A 13,835-nucleotide genomic window follows, 5' to 3' on the forward strand; every position below is an offset into this window, starting at 1 on the left:
GTGGGAGGTCCCTCTTACACCTGCGCGCTTGCGCCCCTTTTTACTCTTCGGTAGCGTAGAGTTGGGTTCCCGTTACAGGTGCGTCCCTGGCGCGGTCCCACCCCTCCTTTGGCTCCGCCCTCTCGCTTAGGCTCAGGTGCACAAGCCGGAAGTGTGCTCCTCTCCCAGGTGAGTGACTAAACTTTCCGGGTCACGTGAGCGGGCGGAGCTGGAGGAGTCCGAGCTACCGACGGACGCACCGAGGGTTCGAGCCAGGGACCCGGACCGGGAACCTGAGCAAAGTCGAGGACGGCTGGGCCAGGTAGGGAGGTAGGACGCGCGGCTTGGCCTGCCACCCCGTCCCCCCTTCCGCTTCCCTTTCCCCAGCCCGGGAACGCGCCGCCTCGAGTTAATCTTTAATCTCTGACCTCTGGCGGCGGGGGCGGGGCGGGACTGCGGGGTGCCCTGGGCGGGTCATCCCTCCCCTGGGCCTGCGCCCGGGTCTAGCCCCCTCCCCCACGCCATTCTCTTTCTCCCGCCCCAGGTGCCGGCTCGCAGGTACCCCCGGCCCGAGATGCGGTAGAAGCAGCGCGCGCGAGAAGCCCGGTCCCCGGTGCCACCAGCCCGTCGCCCGGCCCATGGCGAGCCCCGGCCTGGGGCTGCTTCTGGCGCTCGGCCTGCCGCTGCTGCCGGCCCGCTGGGGCCGGGCCTGGGGGCAAAGTAGGTACCGGCTAGAGGTTGGGGGGGGGGGGCGCGGGGCGGGGCTTAGAAGCGCGGGTTACCTGGGCCCTGGAGAGGTCAAGAACTGGGGAGCGGTCATGGGATACCTTGAGAGGAGTCTACAGGGTCGGTCAGGGGTAGGGGCTTCCTTGGACGATTGGAGCTGGTGTAGAATTCCTGAGTTCCTGAGGAAGGCGGAATTGTGGGCTGGGGAGAGGAGCCCGTGTACCTGAGTCTCAGTGTGGTTGAAGTGTTTTGAGCGGACTGGGAGCCAGGAGGAGGCCTGCCTGGGAGGAGGCCTCTGATCCCAGGTTGACCAGGCTGGTCATAGGTGTGGACCCAACCATTTAGTCCTTCTATTTCAGTTTCTGGAGCCTGGGGGGGAGGTGTGAGTCAGACACTCCAAGGAAACGCAGGATCCACCCAGATCCTTAAGGGCCGAGGGAGGGCTGGAGAGGTGGTGGGGGGAGGGCAGGGTCCGGCTTCCAGACACCATCCATTATAGCAGACCCCAACTCAGCACAAACTGCAAACTACTGTAGGCTGATTGCTCACTGCTGGGCTTTGCTGGGTTGGGGGTGGCTAAAGGAGCAGAAGCGACTGGGCCAGCCCCTGCATGCAGGGCACCCACAGTCCCTACCAGAATGGAAGACTCAGAAAAGCAGAGTTCTAACTGAGAGATGCCCAAGGAAGGTGCATTTGTGCCAAGATGGGAAGGATAGATAAGGATTAATTTGTCCTCTCTGCCCGCCCCCCCCCCCCACAGCGCTGGACCCCCCTATAAATGAGAACGGCACCATTACACCCTCTGACCCAGGCTCTGGCTCCAATGGGGCCCTGGTGAGTTGGGGTTTTGTGCAGGAGGAGGGCCACAGCAATGTTACTCAGGTATCCCACATGAAGCAGGTGAAGGGACCCAGACTCCCAGAGGTGGCAGGTGCTTGGGAGGGGGATCCCAGGCATGGCAGGTGGGAGCCCGGGAGCCCCACATGTGATTGATGGGAATCGGGAATCCTGGGTGGAGGTACCATACCCCCCAAAATGGCAGGCGTTGTGGGGTGGGAGGTTGGTGTGTGGGGGGGGGCATTAGGAGCCCTGGATGCTTCTCAGGTGAGGGTGGACAGAATCTCCTGGCTCAGGTGGGCAACCTGTCCCCTCTACTGCAGTCCCAGTCTGCCATCACTGCCATCATTGTGGTCTTCTCCCTCCTGGCCGCCCTGCTTCTGGCCGTGGGGCTGGTGTTGCTGGTGCGAAAACTGCGTGAGAAGAGGCAGACAGAGGGCACCTACCGGCCCAGCAGTGAGGAGCAGGTGGGTGCCCGCGTGCCGCCGCCCCCCAACCTCAAGCTGCCGCCTGAGGAGCGGCTCATCTGAATGCTGGGGCCTGCTGCAGCTGCCACAACTGCCTAGGACCACCCAGTGCTCACTCACACACAGCAGCTGCCACCAAGACAACAGCCTCTGATGGTCCAGGAGGACTTGGGGGGGGCCACGGGGCACCTGCCTGGCAGGCTCAGTGAAGCATGCCGCCTCTGCTTGACTCTGCCTGCAGTTGGGGATGCCGGGGCTGGGGGCCCGCCTCCGCGCTTGCTGCCCCATCTCCGCTCGGCCGTCTGTCCTGCTGCCACACAGGCCCGACAAATCCTCTCCTTTCTTTCAGTTCAACCATGCAGCCGAGGCCCGGGCTCCCCAGGACTCCAAGGAGACAGTGCGGGGCTGCCTGCCCATCTAGGTCTCCTTTTCTATCCATCTGCCTTGCTGTGTGACCTTGGGGGAAGGCAGAGCCCTCTCTGGGCAATCAAACCTAGCCAGTGCTTAAGAATAGAAGGGAAGAAGGTGCTTTAAAGACTCTGTCCCTGAGGGTGAGGGAGAGTGTGCTGCTCACATTTTATATGTATACATACAGTCAGTAGTGAGATGTAACAACCTTTTTCTTCTTGAGCTGATGGGGGCAGGAATTAGTCTAGATGGAGGGAACAAACTCAGGACACCTAGGCTGTTGAGAGATGAATTGTAAGGTTGCAAGGATCCTAGGGCTGGGAGGGCTTCCTGGAAGGGAGGGGCTTCCAGCTGCACCTGAGAGCCAGCTGGAGGCTGCTCCAGGAGGAAGGTAGTGGATGGGGTACGTTTCTGAGCAGAGAGAGGGCCCCCAGATAAACTCACCAGGAAAACCAGCTTTGGGTTCTTGTGCTTTATTGAAGGTTTGTGGTCTCCTCCAGGACCCAGATTCTTAACCTTCAAAACACTTTTTAAGCTCAGCGACTCTGGGCCGGCTCCTAGCCTGGGGCTCCAGCCAGTCGTTGGCAGGTGCAGCAGGGGATCTGAGGGCTCCCGGCCCCTCCGGGAGCTGGAAGTGAGCATCCTCTGCCAGCAGGACCTCAGAGGGCTGGGATCTGGGGTTCTCTGGGGAACCAGGATCTGAGGAAGAATCAAGGGGTTGGGATGTCCAGGTAATACCCAAGTTGGGCTTTGTGGGGACCAGAAGTTGGGGGCTTTCTGGAGGGCTGGAGTGGGTGGGTGCTGTGGAGAGCTGGGCGCAGGGGCTTTCCTGGGCTCTGGGATCTTCAGCTGCCTTGGGGGAAGGGGAGAGATGTAGGATTAGAAGATGGGACTCAGGGTCCCCTTGGCTGCTTGGGTCCGCAGAAGCTGGTGAGGACGGGGGTGGAAGGATGATTTCTTGGCTGGCCTCCAAGGCTGGCCGGGAAGTAGGGTCCTTTGAGGAGGTCATGGCATCCAAAGGCTGGAGGGTTTGCAGAGATGGCAGGTCGGCAGGTAGGGACAGGGGCTGAGGCTCTGGTGGTTTTTCCTCGTCTGGTTGCCATCTTGATCTTCCTGGTATGTCAGGCTGGGTAGGGGTGGGGAGATGGGCAAGTTGCTGGCCTTCAGATGCTATAGGGGCTGGGAAGTCAGATGGGCCAGTGGGGGAGGACTAGGGGCTCTCACCAAGCTGAAGCAGCTGTCCGGGTCCCCTCTGTGGCAGCAGTCCAAGCTCTGGCTGGGCCGCAGGCTGCCCGTCCTGCTGGCTCCCATGCTCAGACTGTCCAGAATCTCACTCAGCAAATCCAGTTCTTCTCCGGACCCCAGGAAACTGTTGTCAAGAGCTTCCTCTGCGCATGGGTCCTGGGCATCCTCAGGGCTCAGAGCAGGTGCCCTGGGTAAGGATGGGCAGCCTCAGATGTCTGCCCAAGACCCCCAGTCCTGATTGGACTGCTCTGGAGGTTCTTTGAGTTTAGGGACCATCCTCCCCATCAGTCCTGGCCTCCCACTTCCAACATTGCCGCCTCCCCAGCCTTTGAGCCTTACCCCTCCTCTAGGGACACAGAAGGTCTCTCCTCCAGCCGCCTTCTCCTGCTGGGGCGAAGGGGCCGGTTCTGCAAAGGACAGATTTGGAGGGCGGGGCTTCAGGAACTACAGAACCGGGTTTCTGGAGGAGGGTGAGTGTTAAGTGGGCACCAGATACTGGGGTAGGTGAGCAGGTGAGTGAGATGTCTGAGTGGAGACAGAATGGGAGGAGGACTAGGTGGTAATTCCAGGTGTGAGCATTTGCGGTGGGGTGTGTGTGTGTGGCGGGGGACACACTTACCTTTCCAAAGTGCTGGGTGATAGGCAGGCGCTGCTGCAGACGATCTGAGCGGCTGGTTAGGGACAGGGCTCTCAGGGAACCCCCCCTTTGCAGGCCAGAGTTCCCATCCTAAGAAGAGGGTGGGTAAGCCAGGAGCCCCTTCTTCATTGCCCCAGCCATTGGCCACTGGTCTTACCTTGTACGTCAGAAGGCTCTGCACACCCTTCAAGCTGCTCTTGGCCTATGGAGGAGCCAAAAGAGAAGTAGATTCCACGGTGATTTGACCCTGAGCATTTGAGAACTCAGCTCTCCATCCCATAGGACAACCGTCTTGCCATCTGTTCACGTTTGTGCCTCACAGATGGTCACGGTTTTCCATGCACCATGTAAGAAGTCAACACAAACTCACCCCTTGCCTAATGCAAAAGGAGTATTCCTAGGGGACTATAACCACTGAATGAAATGGGGAGTGGCAAAAACGGAACATTGTAAAAATGTATCAGCATTCAAAAGCCAGGCAACTGAATAAAATCTAAGTTCGGAGCTGCAGAAGTTGGCCACAGGAAACTTCCGGGACTGTAATGTCTGAGGACAAAACATGTTCACCAACAAATCTGGGTTGTCACTTTCAAATAGGGAAGCAATGATCCTGACAAAAATGAGTAGGTAAATGGAGAATAAAAGCCGGAAGACTTGTTAATGGTTTAATGCTGGTTCGGTTCTGATAAAAATGTTTGCACTTTAAATGGGGGGTTAAAATGTCCTGTCCCCATGAGGGTTTGAAATGTGCCTTGTCCCCTTGTCTTTGTCACCCCAGTAAGTGGCCTATCTAATGTAGCCTCACCGAGCGGTACATGTTTTTGACAGCTGGTTGGGTCTTGGCCTTGACCGAATGCAGGAGGGCACCACCACCTTTCTGGGGAGAGAGAATGGCAAGGGAGAGAGACTTGGTACCCTGGGGTTACCCCAGACTCCACCTCCCCACCCCAGCTGTGTGATGCTGGACAAGCCCCTCTCCCCAGCCAAGTCTCAATTTCTTCACTTCTGTCTATAAATGTGCAGAATGATGACCCTGGAGACTGTTACGGAGCTAAGTTAATCCAATAATAAACACTAAACAAAGTGTTCGGTGTTACTACCTTTAGGTTGTCTGCCCAGAGCTGGTAGGAGCGAAGAGTGCCTGCAATGAGGAGAGCTGGTCATGGCTGGTGGGCTGAGGCTGGGGTACTGGTGGGGCGGGGGTTTTGGCCTAGGCACAGGGCTCACCTGAGGAGGCGTCGCTGCAGGTGATCTCCTGCTCAAAGAGATCTGAGAAGCCCTCTCCTGTGTTCAGCTTCTCCAGTCGGCCTTCGATGAACTGGGGGTGGGGGAAGGGTCAGAAAGGGCTGCCACCAACACCTCTGAATTCGAGGACTCAGGATTCTGCTGGCCCTACACATGCAGAAGCCATCCCTGGCCCCTCCAGGGACTCACCCCTAGGACTCGGGAGTCTGGAGCCACCTCAGGAAGCCAGAAGCCCAACCCTCTCCCCCGCCACCCCAGTCAGGGCCTGTCAGGGACCAGACCCCGCCCCTCATAGGGACCCGGAAGTCGGACTCTGACGCTCCTGACCGGCTCCCCACTCCTTTCAGTGATCCTGGAAGAAGTCGACCTCACCTTCAGGGACCCGAGAACCCATCCCCGCACAGATGGGCCCTAGAGTTCTATCCACCTCCCAAGAACCCAGGAATCCGGCTCCACTTCTCCCCCATGTCCCTGTAACCCCGGAGTCCCCGCCCGCCTCCTCCCCAGCAAGGGGAGTGCACACTCGGGACACACCCCTTTCAGAGTCCCGCACGTACACCCACTCCCGCCCCGGATGCTCCATCCTTAGGGACCCAGGGATTTAATCCCACCTCAATCTCCCCAGGAACCTGGGAGTAGATCTTATCCCCCAGGAGTCAGGGGCTCCCATCTTTAGGGAAACGGTAGTGCAGTCATGCCTCCCCCACCCGGGGACCTTGAAGGGTGGGACCCCGCCGGACCGACTCTAGTCTCCCCTATAGGACTCAGGCTTCCGTCCCTGTAGCTCCGGCTCGCCCCCCAGGGACCCAGGATTTTCAGCTCCAGCCCCGCCCTAGCCCCGCCCTAGCCCCGCCCCCGGCCTCGGCCCCGCCCCCACGGTTCTGGCGCACCTGTTTGAACAGCTGCAGGTGCACAGCCCGCCGATGGAAGGCCTGCAGGGGCGCCCCAGGCTTCTGGGCCAAGAAGGCTTCTTCGCTGAAGGTCACAGGCTGGCCCTAGAAGAAAGACCCTGAACTTCCCATCTGAACTTTCGTGGCTCTCCTGGACCCCAGCTATCTCCCTTATTGTATCATATGTCTATGCAGCAAACGTAAAATGGGACCATAATGGTATCTATCTCATCATACAGTTGTGAGCATTAAATGAGATATAGTGACAGTAAAACCTAGCATTCAGCGAGTGCTCCCGATGTGCTAGGCACCATCCAAACATTTTGCATATGCCCATTCATTGACTCACATGACCCTTTTGTGTGGGTACTAATGGGATCCCATTTTGCAGATGAGCAAACAGAGGCACAGAGTAAGCACTCCATAAAGGCTAGGTATTATTAGCATTAATTATTATTATTATTATTAATCCTTCAGGGACCCACGAGGCCTCTCCCTTGGCCTCCCCGCTGCTCACCGGGCTGCAGATGAGCGCATCGCGGTAACCCCCGAAGAGCAGGGCCTGGGCTTTGAGGAAGAGACGGGACACCCCTTCCCCCGGCGCCAGCGCAACCTTCCTTAGCTGAAGCCTCAGCAGGGACACCTGGGGGACAAGGGGAGGCTGTGAGCCGGCAGATGTGGGGCCTTGGCCTCCTCGACGCGGCAGGAGCACAGAAGGGGGTGACACTGACCACGTCTGGGGGCAACGCTTGCACGTCGTCGAAGGGCGTCTCCAAGGTATTGGAGTCCACGTTCATCACCACGACCTCCTCCAGGGCTTTCTCCCGCACTCTCTGCGTCGGGGAGTGGGGGTGGGGACGGCCGCTCAGAGCCCGAGGATCTCTGGCGGGGGCGGTTATTTGGGGATGCAGGAGGAGGGGAGTCCCGTCCGCCGCTGCGATCCCGGTCTGCTCCCACTCACCTCGGCGAGACTGGAGTGCACTCCGATGAGGTAGGGCATGGGCGCACTGCAGACGACCGAGGGGACAGGGTCATGCAGGCGCCGCCCCACAGTCTCCAGGACCCCAGGCCTCTTCCCCAAGTCCTGCTGCTCCCCGGTCCCCGCCCCTCACCAGCAGTAGTCTAGCAGATGCGGCGGCAGCGTGGGGATCAGTACGTGCTCCCAGTGCATGGGGTACAGGAGGGCGCAGGACGCGTGGACGCACGATGTCAGCTGGGGATACGTAGGGGGCCGTGGAGTCAAGGCCTGGACCCCACCCCCCGACCTCCCCCCACCCCCCGGCCTCCCCCCCTTCCCCAGCTTCAAGGACCCTCTTCTGGACGGTGGCTCTCCCGGCTCCATTTCCCACGTCCCCAGTCTCCTGTCCCTATCTCCCCCTCCTCGCCCCTTCCCCACCCACTACTGGGTAAGAGGTGAAAATTCAAATCCCTTTAGGAATCCTGTGAAGACCAAGAATTCGAGAAATTACAGTGTTTGGAGCTCGTGGGGCCACCACTCAGCGGGTCCCAGTCGCTCCCTTTAGGGGGCGGAGCTAATATGCAACACTCCGGATCTCTCCCCTCAGGGGTAGAACAGCCCAGTAACTCCACCCTCAAGGAGGCGGAGCTAGAATTCAGCTCCCTTGGTCGCTAGGGGTGGAGCCGGCATTCGTCCTGCACTCGCCACCTCCGCCCTCCGCTTAGGGACGAAACTACAGTTTAGCGCTCCCCGATCCAACCCTCCAGAGGGGCGGAGCCAGTCTTGTTTCGGCCCCTAGTGGGTGGGGTCTGGACTAAGCGCTCCCCGAGAGGGGGCACTACAGCGCGGCCCACTCTGATTCTCCCCCAGAAGGGCGGAGCCAGGATCCAGCTCAACTCTGATGTTCAAAGGGGCAGAGCCAGGACTTTGCCTCAAGTCTCGCCCAGTGGAATTAGAGCCAGGAATCCGCCCCGCGGTCCCGCCCCCCCGAGGGGCGAAGCCAGGCCGTGGCCCCACCCCGGCCCGGCTGGCCCCGCCTCACGGTGCTCAGCTTGCTGGCGATCAGTAGGACCCTTCTTTCCGCCAGGAGCGCGGCGAACAGCCCCACGATGTTCTCGTCGGTCACCGCCACCACCAGCTCCGTTAGGTTCCTCTGAGGGTCGGAGAGAAGCGCTGGGCGCGAGGGACCGCAGGATCCGACAGCCCCTTCTGGGTTTCGGGACCTCTCCCCGCCCCCAGGACTCCCTCCCAGGTGTCCACTCACGTTCTCAGGAATGGATGGCAGGCGGCCGGAGTCGGGGGCTACGAAGCAGGAAAGCTGGTGGGGGGCGATGGGCGGGGGCACCGATCAGTCAGGGGTCGGCCTCACCTGGGTGCCCAACCTAACAGGGTCCCCAGTTCTCACCGGCTTGCTGTTCCCGGGAGCAGGGGGAGGGATGCTTTGTGCACTGGAGACTGTCACTCCGTTGCCCTGGGAGAGAGGTGTGGCTGTGTGGTCCTCAGGGCTGGGGTCCTCAGGGTTGGGGCGCAGCCTCCCCATCCACCCGAGGGGGTCACCCAGAAGCTGGGGGCTACTCACCAGCTCGATGGAGGCCTGAGTCCCAGGCAGGGGCTGCTGCAGCAGGTTTAGAAGAAATCCCTCGACCTCAGAGACCTGGGTGGGAGCGGGGTGTCTGAGCCAGGACGTGGGCTGGGGATTCTGACGGGGGCTGAGTGGTCTGGGAGGAGCCGAGGGTCTTAGGTCAGGCCTGGGGGTTCTGAGCCTGGCTGGGGGCTTGGGAGGGTAGGGCTGGGACTCCCACAGAAACAAGAAGGGGGACTGGTCTTACTTGGTCCTGGGCCAGGAGATCGCCCACTGTGTTCAGCAGCTTGTAGAACACCTCAAACCAAGGCAGGTGGCTGTGGGGAGAAGATATAGGTTCTATGAAGTACCCCTAGGCCAAGGCCCTTCCCACCCCCACCCCAGAGCCCCATACCCCACACCTGAGGATGCAGAGGCAACTGTGGGCACCAGCCCGGAGGTGGCAGAAACCAAATCGGCGGGTGCCGCTCAGGTCGGTGAGGGCGAAGGTGAAATGTTGTACAGCTGGGCTGGGGGGCTCCCTGCAGGTGGGAAAGGCTCTCAGAAATCTGAGGGTCCCAGCTCCCTGATCCGTCCCCCGCCAACACTCCTAGTACTGTGTCCACCAGTCTGAGACTCTGGGTGTACAGGTTCTTAGCTGTCAGGGTCCCTGAGTGCCTGAGTCCCTGGGTCCCTGGTTGTTTGAATCCTGGGGGTCTCTGAGAGTTCTGAGTCCTTTGGTCCTTGAGCGTCTGCTTCCATCCGTACCTTTCCACATCAAAAGGGAAGCAGAATTTAGGCACCATCTGCATAGCCTCCTGGGGATGGAGAGAAGCACACACTGCTTGACCACCCAGGTTGGGCCCCACCCCTGGCCAAGACAGTCTCTTCCCCTAGGTGGACCGGCCCGGGTCCAGGGGAGCAAAGAGCCAGCCTGCATACCTGGTCCCTGAAGTCTGGGGGGAACTGCCGCAGGATGGGGGGATCTGCAGGAGAGCAGGCTTCTAAGTTCAGGGCCCCAGGCCCGTCCTCCATGTCCCCAGTCCCACCTGATGACCCCAACTCACCCTCCTGCAGGGAGGCAGGGCAGGCTGCTTCAAAGAACCAATCGAACATGGCAGGTGGATCTCCTCTGTGGGACAGGACATGTGGGACATGGCTTAGCGAGTCCAGGGGCTTGCTTCTGTGTATGTGGTCGTGTGTACGTGTGTCTGCAACTCCGCGTGTGTGTGTGAGACAGGTGCAACTGCGTGTGGTGCCCTCAGTGACTTGCGGCAGTGTATATAGGTTGTGTGATGCAGTGTGAACAATGGCGTTGATTGTGTGTGCATGACTGAGCGGTATGGAGCAGAGTGTGAGCGTGACTGTGTGCGTGTGTCTGATTATGTGCTGCGTGACCGGTGTGAGCACTCAGGTGTGTGTGTGTGTGTGTGTGTGTGCATGACCTGTGTGAGCATGCAGGGGTGTGTGTGTGTGTTTGTGATTCTATCCGTGTCTGCCTGACTGTCCAGTGTCCAGTGGGAGTGGGCGTGTGTGCGACCAAGCCAGCGTGAGGATGAATAGCATCTGCAATTTCTTGCATGGCTGCGAGTGTGGCTGGGTCAGTGTGTGCGCATCCCTGCGCTCTTCCTGAGAGCGAGAGGCCCTGCCCATGTGTCTTTGTGTGGGAGACTTCATGGTGCCCCAGGGACTGACCCCAAATTTCTCATCAGAGCAAGGAGGGCCACATGCCCTCGTACTTCTGTGAGCCCTGCACTCTCTGCCGTGCTCCCTCGTCCCCCACTCTGCCCACCCCACAGAAGATGCTGGGACTTGGACTCAGAGGGAGCAACAGTGAGACCTGAAGAGAGGCAGAGGACAGGATGGGGACTGGCTGCAGACACACACAGTCCCCGACACCCTGAGACAGGAACCCCCAGCACTTCACCCTCATGCCCACGCGGTCCCACACAAGTGCCCAGGCACAAGGACCCACACAATCTTCTCTCACCTCCCCGTCCCCTGCTGGCCCCCCGAAGCCATGTTCCCCATCTCTCTGATACACCAAGAGGTGCCTGCTCAGAGTTACAGACTTAGGCAGAGCCGGAAGGAGAAAGAGAGAGAGAGAGGGGGAAGAGGGGCTGAGAGTGGCCTGAGAGTCGAGTTCACACTGCAGGCCCGCTGAGAGACCTGCCCCAGACCCAGCCACCTGCCCCTGTGCCTCATGGCCCCTCCCGGGCCTGCCCTGGCCCAGCTCCCCTGGCCCCAGCCCAGGCCTGCTCTGGGAATCTTGGTCCAGAGAGTCGGGGAGGGTGCAGCTCTTACTCAGCTTTGGATCCCATGGTCCCTGCAGGGCCGCCGGCGGCAGCGGCAGGGCCCTTGCCCCAGGGGTCCTGGGGGCCTGTGCTTGCACAGGGCTGGGCCCTGAGCCCGCTCAACTTCCTGTGTGGCCGGGAGAGGAAGTTTGACGGGTGACGTCCCAGGAGGGAGGCCCCCGCCCCCACCCACTGTGAGAGACCCAGGCATCCTGCCTCCCAGCCTTCTGAAGGTAGGGTGAGCATGGGTGGCGGGCTCGGAGGCTAGACCCCCAGCACCGTCCTGCCAGGCCAGGGCACCTCTGGTCCCTGACATCCCACCCAAGCCTTCCTCTCTCTGGGACAGCCAAAGATTGACAATTTGCCTAAAATGCTTCCTCTTTCCTCAACTCTTCTTTCCTTTGGCCTATCTGCACTGGCCATTCCCTATAGGACCACCAGAGGGAGCCAGGCTGGAGAGTGGACACGGGAACCAGGGAGGTGGACAGACAGCAGACAGAGCGGACACAGACTGAGAGGAGTGCAGAGGGACAGCACACATACGGAGCAGTCCTTGCCCAGCCATGTGATGGATGCAGAGGTGACACCCAGGTGCAGCCAGCAGACAGTTTCCAGACAGAGACAACAGACCACAGCTGTGGGTACAGACAGGACAGTGGAGATACAGATCTGGATAAGAAACAGAAGCACAGAGAGCTCAGATACAGATAGAGCAGTAACAGAGGGGCAGACATGGTCAGGACCCGGCCACGAGCCAGAGTCATAGCCAGACAGAGTCACACACACGGAGGGAGACACATCCAGACACCCCCAAGCAGAGCTGCAGACTCAGAAAGAGACAGAATGCAAGTGGACAGATGGCTACATTGTCCTTGGGAAGCACAAGGACATACTTTCAGGCACAAAGGTACCTATGGTCACGCACACACACATAAAATCCCACAGGCAGACTTAGGGAGTCCAAATTCAACAGAGTCTGCAAGACTCCTTAGCCTCCTGAAAGGTCCTGAGAATGTCTGTATGGATATAGGTGTGCATGGGCAAGAATCCCCATGCCTGGCATGTCCCGGGGAGTCTGGAGGTGAGAGTCTGTGTGGCTGTGGGATTTGTGTCTAGTCCATCAGGCTGTGTAAAGATGCTGGTGACTGGGGATTCTCATTCTGTGCGTGTCTGTTGTGACCATGGGTGCAAGGTATTTCCATGCCAAGGAGTGGGGGCTGAGCAGGTGCACAAGCATGTGAACACACACACACACACACATACACACACACCTGTAAAGCCTCCAGCCAAGACACAGGTGGATGAGGCTAAACAGAGAGCTTGGTGCCCCTTTTCTCTCCAGGGAGGCTGGACCACGACCCAGGGCTGGGGATGCATGGTGCAGAGTTCTTGCCTTTCTCTCTTCTCACACTCTTAGACCTTGCTAGAGACTGAAATGCTTGTGTCCTGCCCCCAATTCACATATTTAATCCCACCCACCCCCAAGGTGATGGTATTAGGAGGCGGGGCCGGTGGGAGGTGACCAGGCCATTATGAGACCCCAGAAAGCTCCCTCGTCCCTTCTGCCATGTGAGGACATCGTGAGAAAACATCTGTCTCTATGAACCAGGGATTGGGTCCCCACCGGACATGGAATCTGTCGGTGCATTGAACTTGGACTTCCAGTCTTGAGAACCATGACAAGTAAGTGTGTGTTGCTTAGAAGCCGCCCAGTCTGTAGCATTCCTTTATAGCAGCCCTGACGGACTAAGGCCCCGAGTCTGCAGAGGCGTCCTGAGTCCCTCTTTGTTTCTGAAATCCACTCCAATTCAGAACAAATGCCCGATGGCACACCAAGGAGATGGGGCTAAAAGAAGAGTTTACGCCCCTGATGTGTAATCTCAGAGTGGGATTCTCTGCGCAGCTCAGTTAGTGCATCCGGAACATAAAGTGGATATGGTGCCTGTCTCACAGATCCATGAAGGCTCAAGAGAGAATTCATGTAAAATGTTTAGTATGAGGCCCGAATCAAGCTTTTGATATGCTCTGTCTGTTATTGTGGGAGGAAGTTCAGCTGAGTGGTTAAGAAAATGATTTTGGAGTCAGAGAGACCTGGGTTCAAAGGCCTGGCTCTGTTATTTAACATCTGTGGGATCTTAGGCAAGTCATTTGATCTCTCTGTATTAATTATCGATTGCTGTGTAACAAATCACCCCAGAGTTAGTTGGCCTCTGACAGTTTCTGTGGGGGCCAGCACTCCGGGCACAGCTTATCGGAATCCTCTACTGCAGGGTCTCTCAGCTGTAGTAAGACCCCCATCAGGCTATGGTCTCATCCGTAGGACCAGGTGGTGAAGGGTCTGCTTTGAAGCTCACTATATGGCTGTTGGCAGGACTGGGTTCATTGTGGATCGTTAGACTGAGCGTCTCAGGTCCTCGCTGGCTGCTGGCTGGAGGATGCCCCCGGTTCTTTGCCATGTGGACCTTTCCAACATGCTGCTTGCTTCACCACCACAAGCAAACTGAGAAGGCCACAAAGCTCATCAAGACAGAAGTCCCAGTCTTTTGTAACCTGATCTTGGAAGTGGCATCCCAACACCTCTGACATAC

The 13,835-nt window shown here is 58.9% G+C and overlaps 2 protein-coding genes across 5 annotated transcripts; one reads left to right on the forward strand and one right to left on the reverse strand.

The window, feature by feature from the left end:
• Positions 1 to 137: 137 nt before the first annotated feature.
• CRB3 (crumbs cell polarity complex component 3) lies at positions 138 to 4,960 on the forward strand. Of its 3 annotated transcripts, none has more exons than XM_006749119.3 (5): positions 144 to 309; positions 524 to 699; positions 1,466 to 1,539; positions 1,866 to 2,009; positions 2,359 to 4,960. In XM_006749119.3, the coding sequence occupies exons 2-5, from the start codon at positions 618 to 620 to the stop codon at positions 2,428 to 2,430; spliced, it is 372 nt and encodes a 123-aa protein (XP_006749182.2). In that variant the 5' UTR covers positions 144 to 309; positions 524 to 617; the 3' UTR covers positions 2,431 to 4,960. The 3 variants fall into 3 exon arrangements, with proteins under 3 accessions (XP_081663857.1, XP_006749182.2, XP_030876102.2); XM_031020242.2 differs by having other exon boundaries at positions 144 to 301; XM_081807731.1 differs by having other exon boundaries at positions 138 to 301; positions 1,866 to 4,960.
• On the reverse strand, positions 2,875 to 11,393 carry DENND1C (DENN domain containing 1C). 2 transcript variants are annotated; one of them, XM_006749118.3, is made up of 23 exons: positions 11,258 to 11,393; positions 10,021 to 10,085; positions 9,896 to 9,939; positions 9,722 to 9,771; positions 9,376 to 9,495; positions 9,222 to 9,291; positions 8,972 to 9,046; positions 8,798 to 8,863; positions 8,657 to 8,710; positions 8,435 to 8,545; positions 7,547 to 7,647; positions 7,396 to 7,441; positions 7,166 to 7,267; positions 6,952 to 7,077; positions 6,435 to 6,539; positions 5,527 to 5,617; positions 5,400 to 5,440; positions 5,105 to 5,176; positions 4,457 to 4,501; positions 4,282 to 4,389; positions 4,002 to 4,069; positions 3,642 to 3,849; positions 2,875 to 3,543 (listed from the first exon to the last, which is right to left on the reverse strand). In XM_006749118.3, exons 1-23 carry the CDS (start codon positions 11,272 to 11,274, stop codon positions 2,929 to 2,931), a joined length of 2,400 nt encoding a protein of 799 aa, XP_006749181.1. In that variant the 5' UTR covers positions 11,275 to 11,393; the 3' UTR covers positions 2,875 to 2,928. The 2 variants fall into 2 exon arrangements, with proteins under 2 accessions (XP_006749181.1, XP_081663703.1); XM_081807577.1 differs by lacking the exon at positions 9,896 to 9,939.
• Between the last annotated feature and the right edge of the window lie 2,442 nt (positions 11,394 to 13,835).

This window comes from Leptonychotes weddellii, chromosome 1 (assembly GCF_054177405.1).
Source record: "Leptonychotes weddellii isolate Sample4059 chromosome 1, ASM5417740v2, whole genome shotgun sequence".
NCBI classification, from domain to species: domain Eukaryota; kingdom Metazoa; phylum Chordata; class Mammalia; order Carnivora; family Phocidae; genus Leptonychotes; species Leptonychotes weddellii.

Excerpts from the sequence above, each read along its gene's own strand:
- DENND1C (XM_006749118.3), bottom strand. Across the intron at positions 7,268-7,395 it reads TGCACTCCAGTCTCGCCGAG|AGAGTGCGGGAGAAAGCCCT; the intron begins GTGAGTGGGAGC and ends TCCCCGACGCAG. Across the intron at positions 4,070-4,281 it reads TCACCCAGCACTTTGGAAAG|AACCGGCCCCTTCGCCCCAG; the intron begins GTAAGTGTGTCC and ends TGTCCTTTGCAG.
- CRB3 (XM_006749119.3), top strand. The coding sequence starts at position 618 with ATGGCGAGCCCCGGCCTGGGGCTGCTTCTGGCGCTCGGCCTGCCGCTG. Across the intron at positions 700-1,465 it reads GGGCCGGGCCTGGGGGCAAA|CGCTGGACCCCCCTATAAAT; the intron begins GTAGGTACCGGC and ends CCCCCCCCACAG. Across the intron at positions 2,010-2,358 it reads GGCCCAGCAGTGAGGAGCAG|TTCAACCATGCAGCCGAGGC; the intron begins GTGGGTGCCCGC and ends CCTTTCTTTCAG.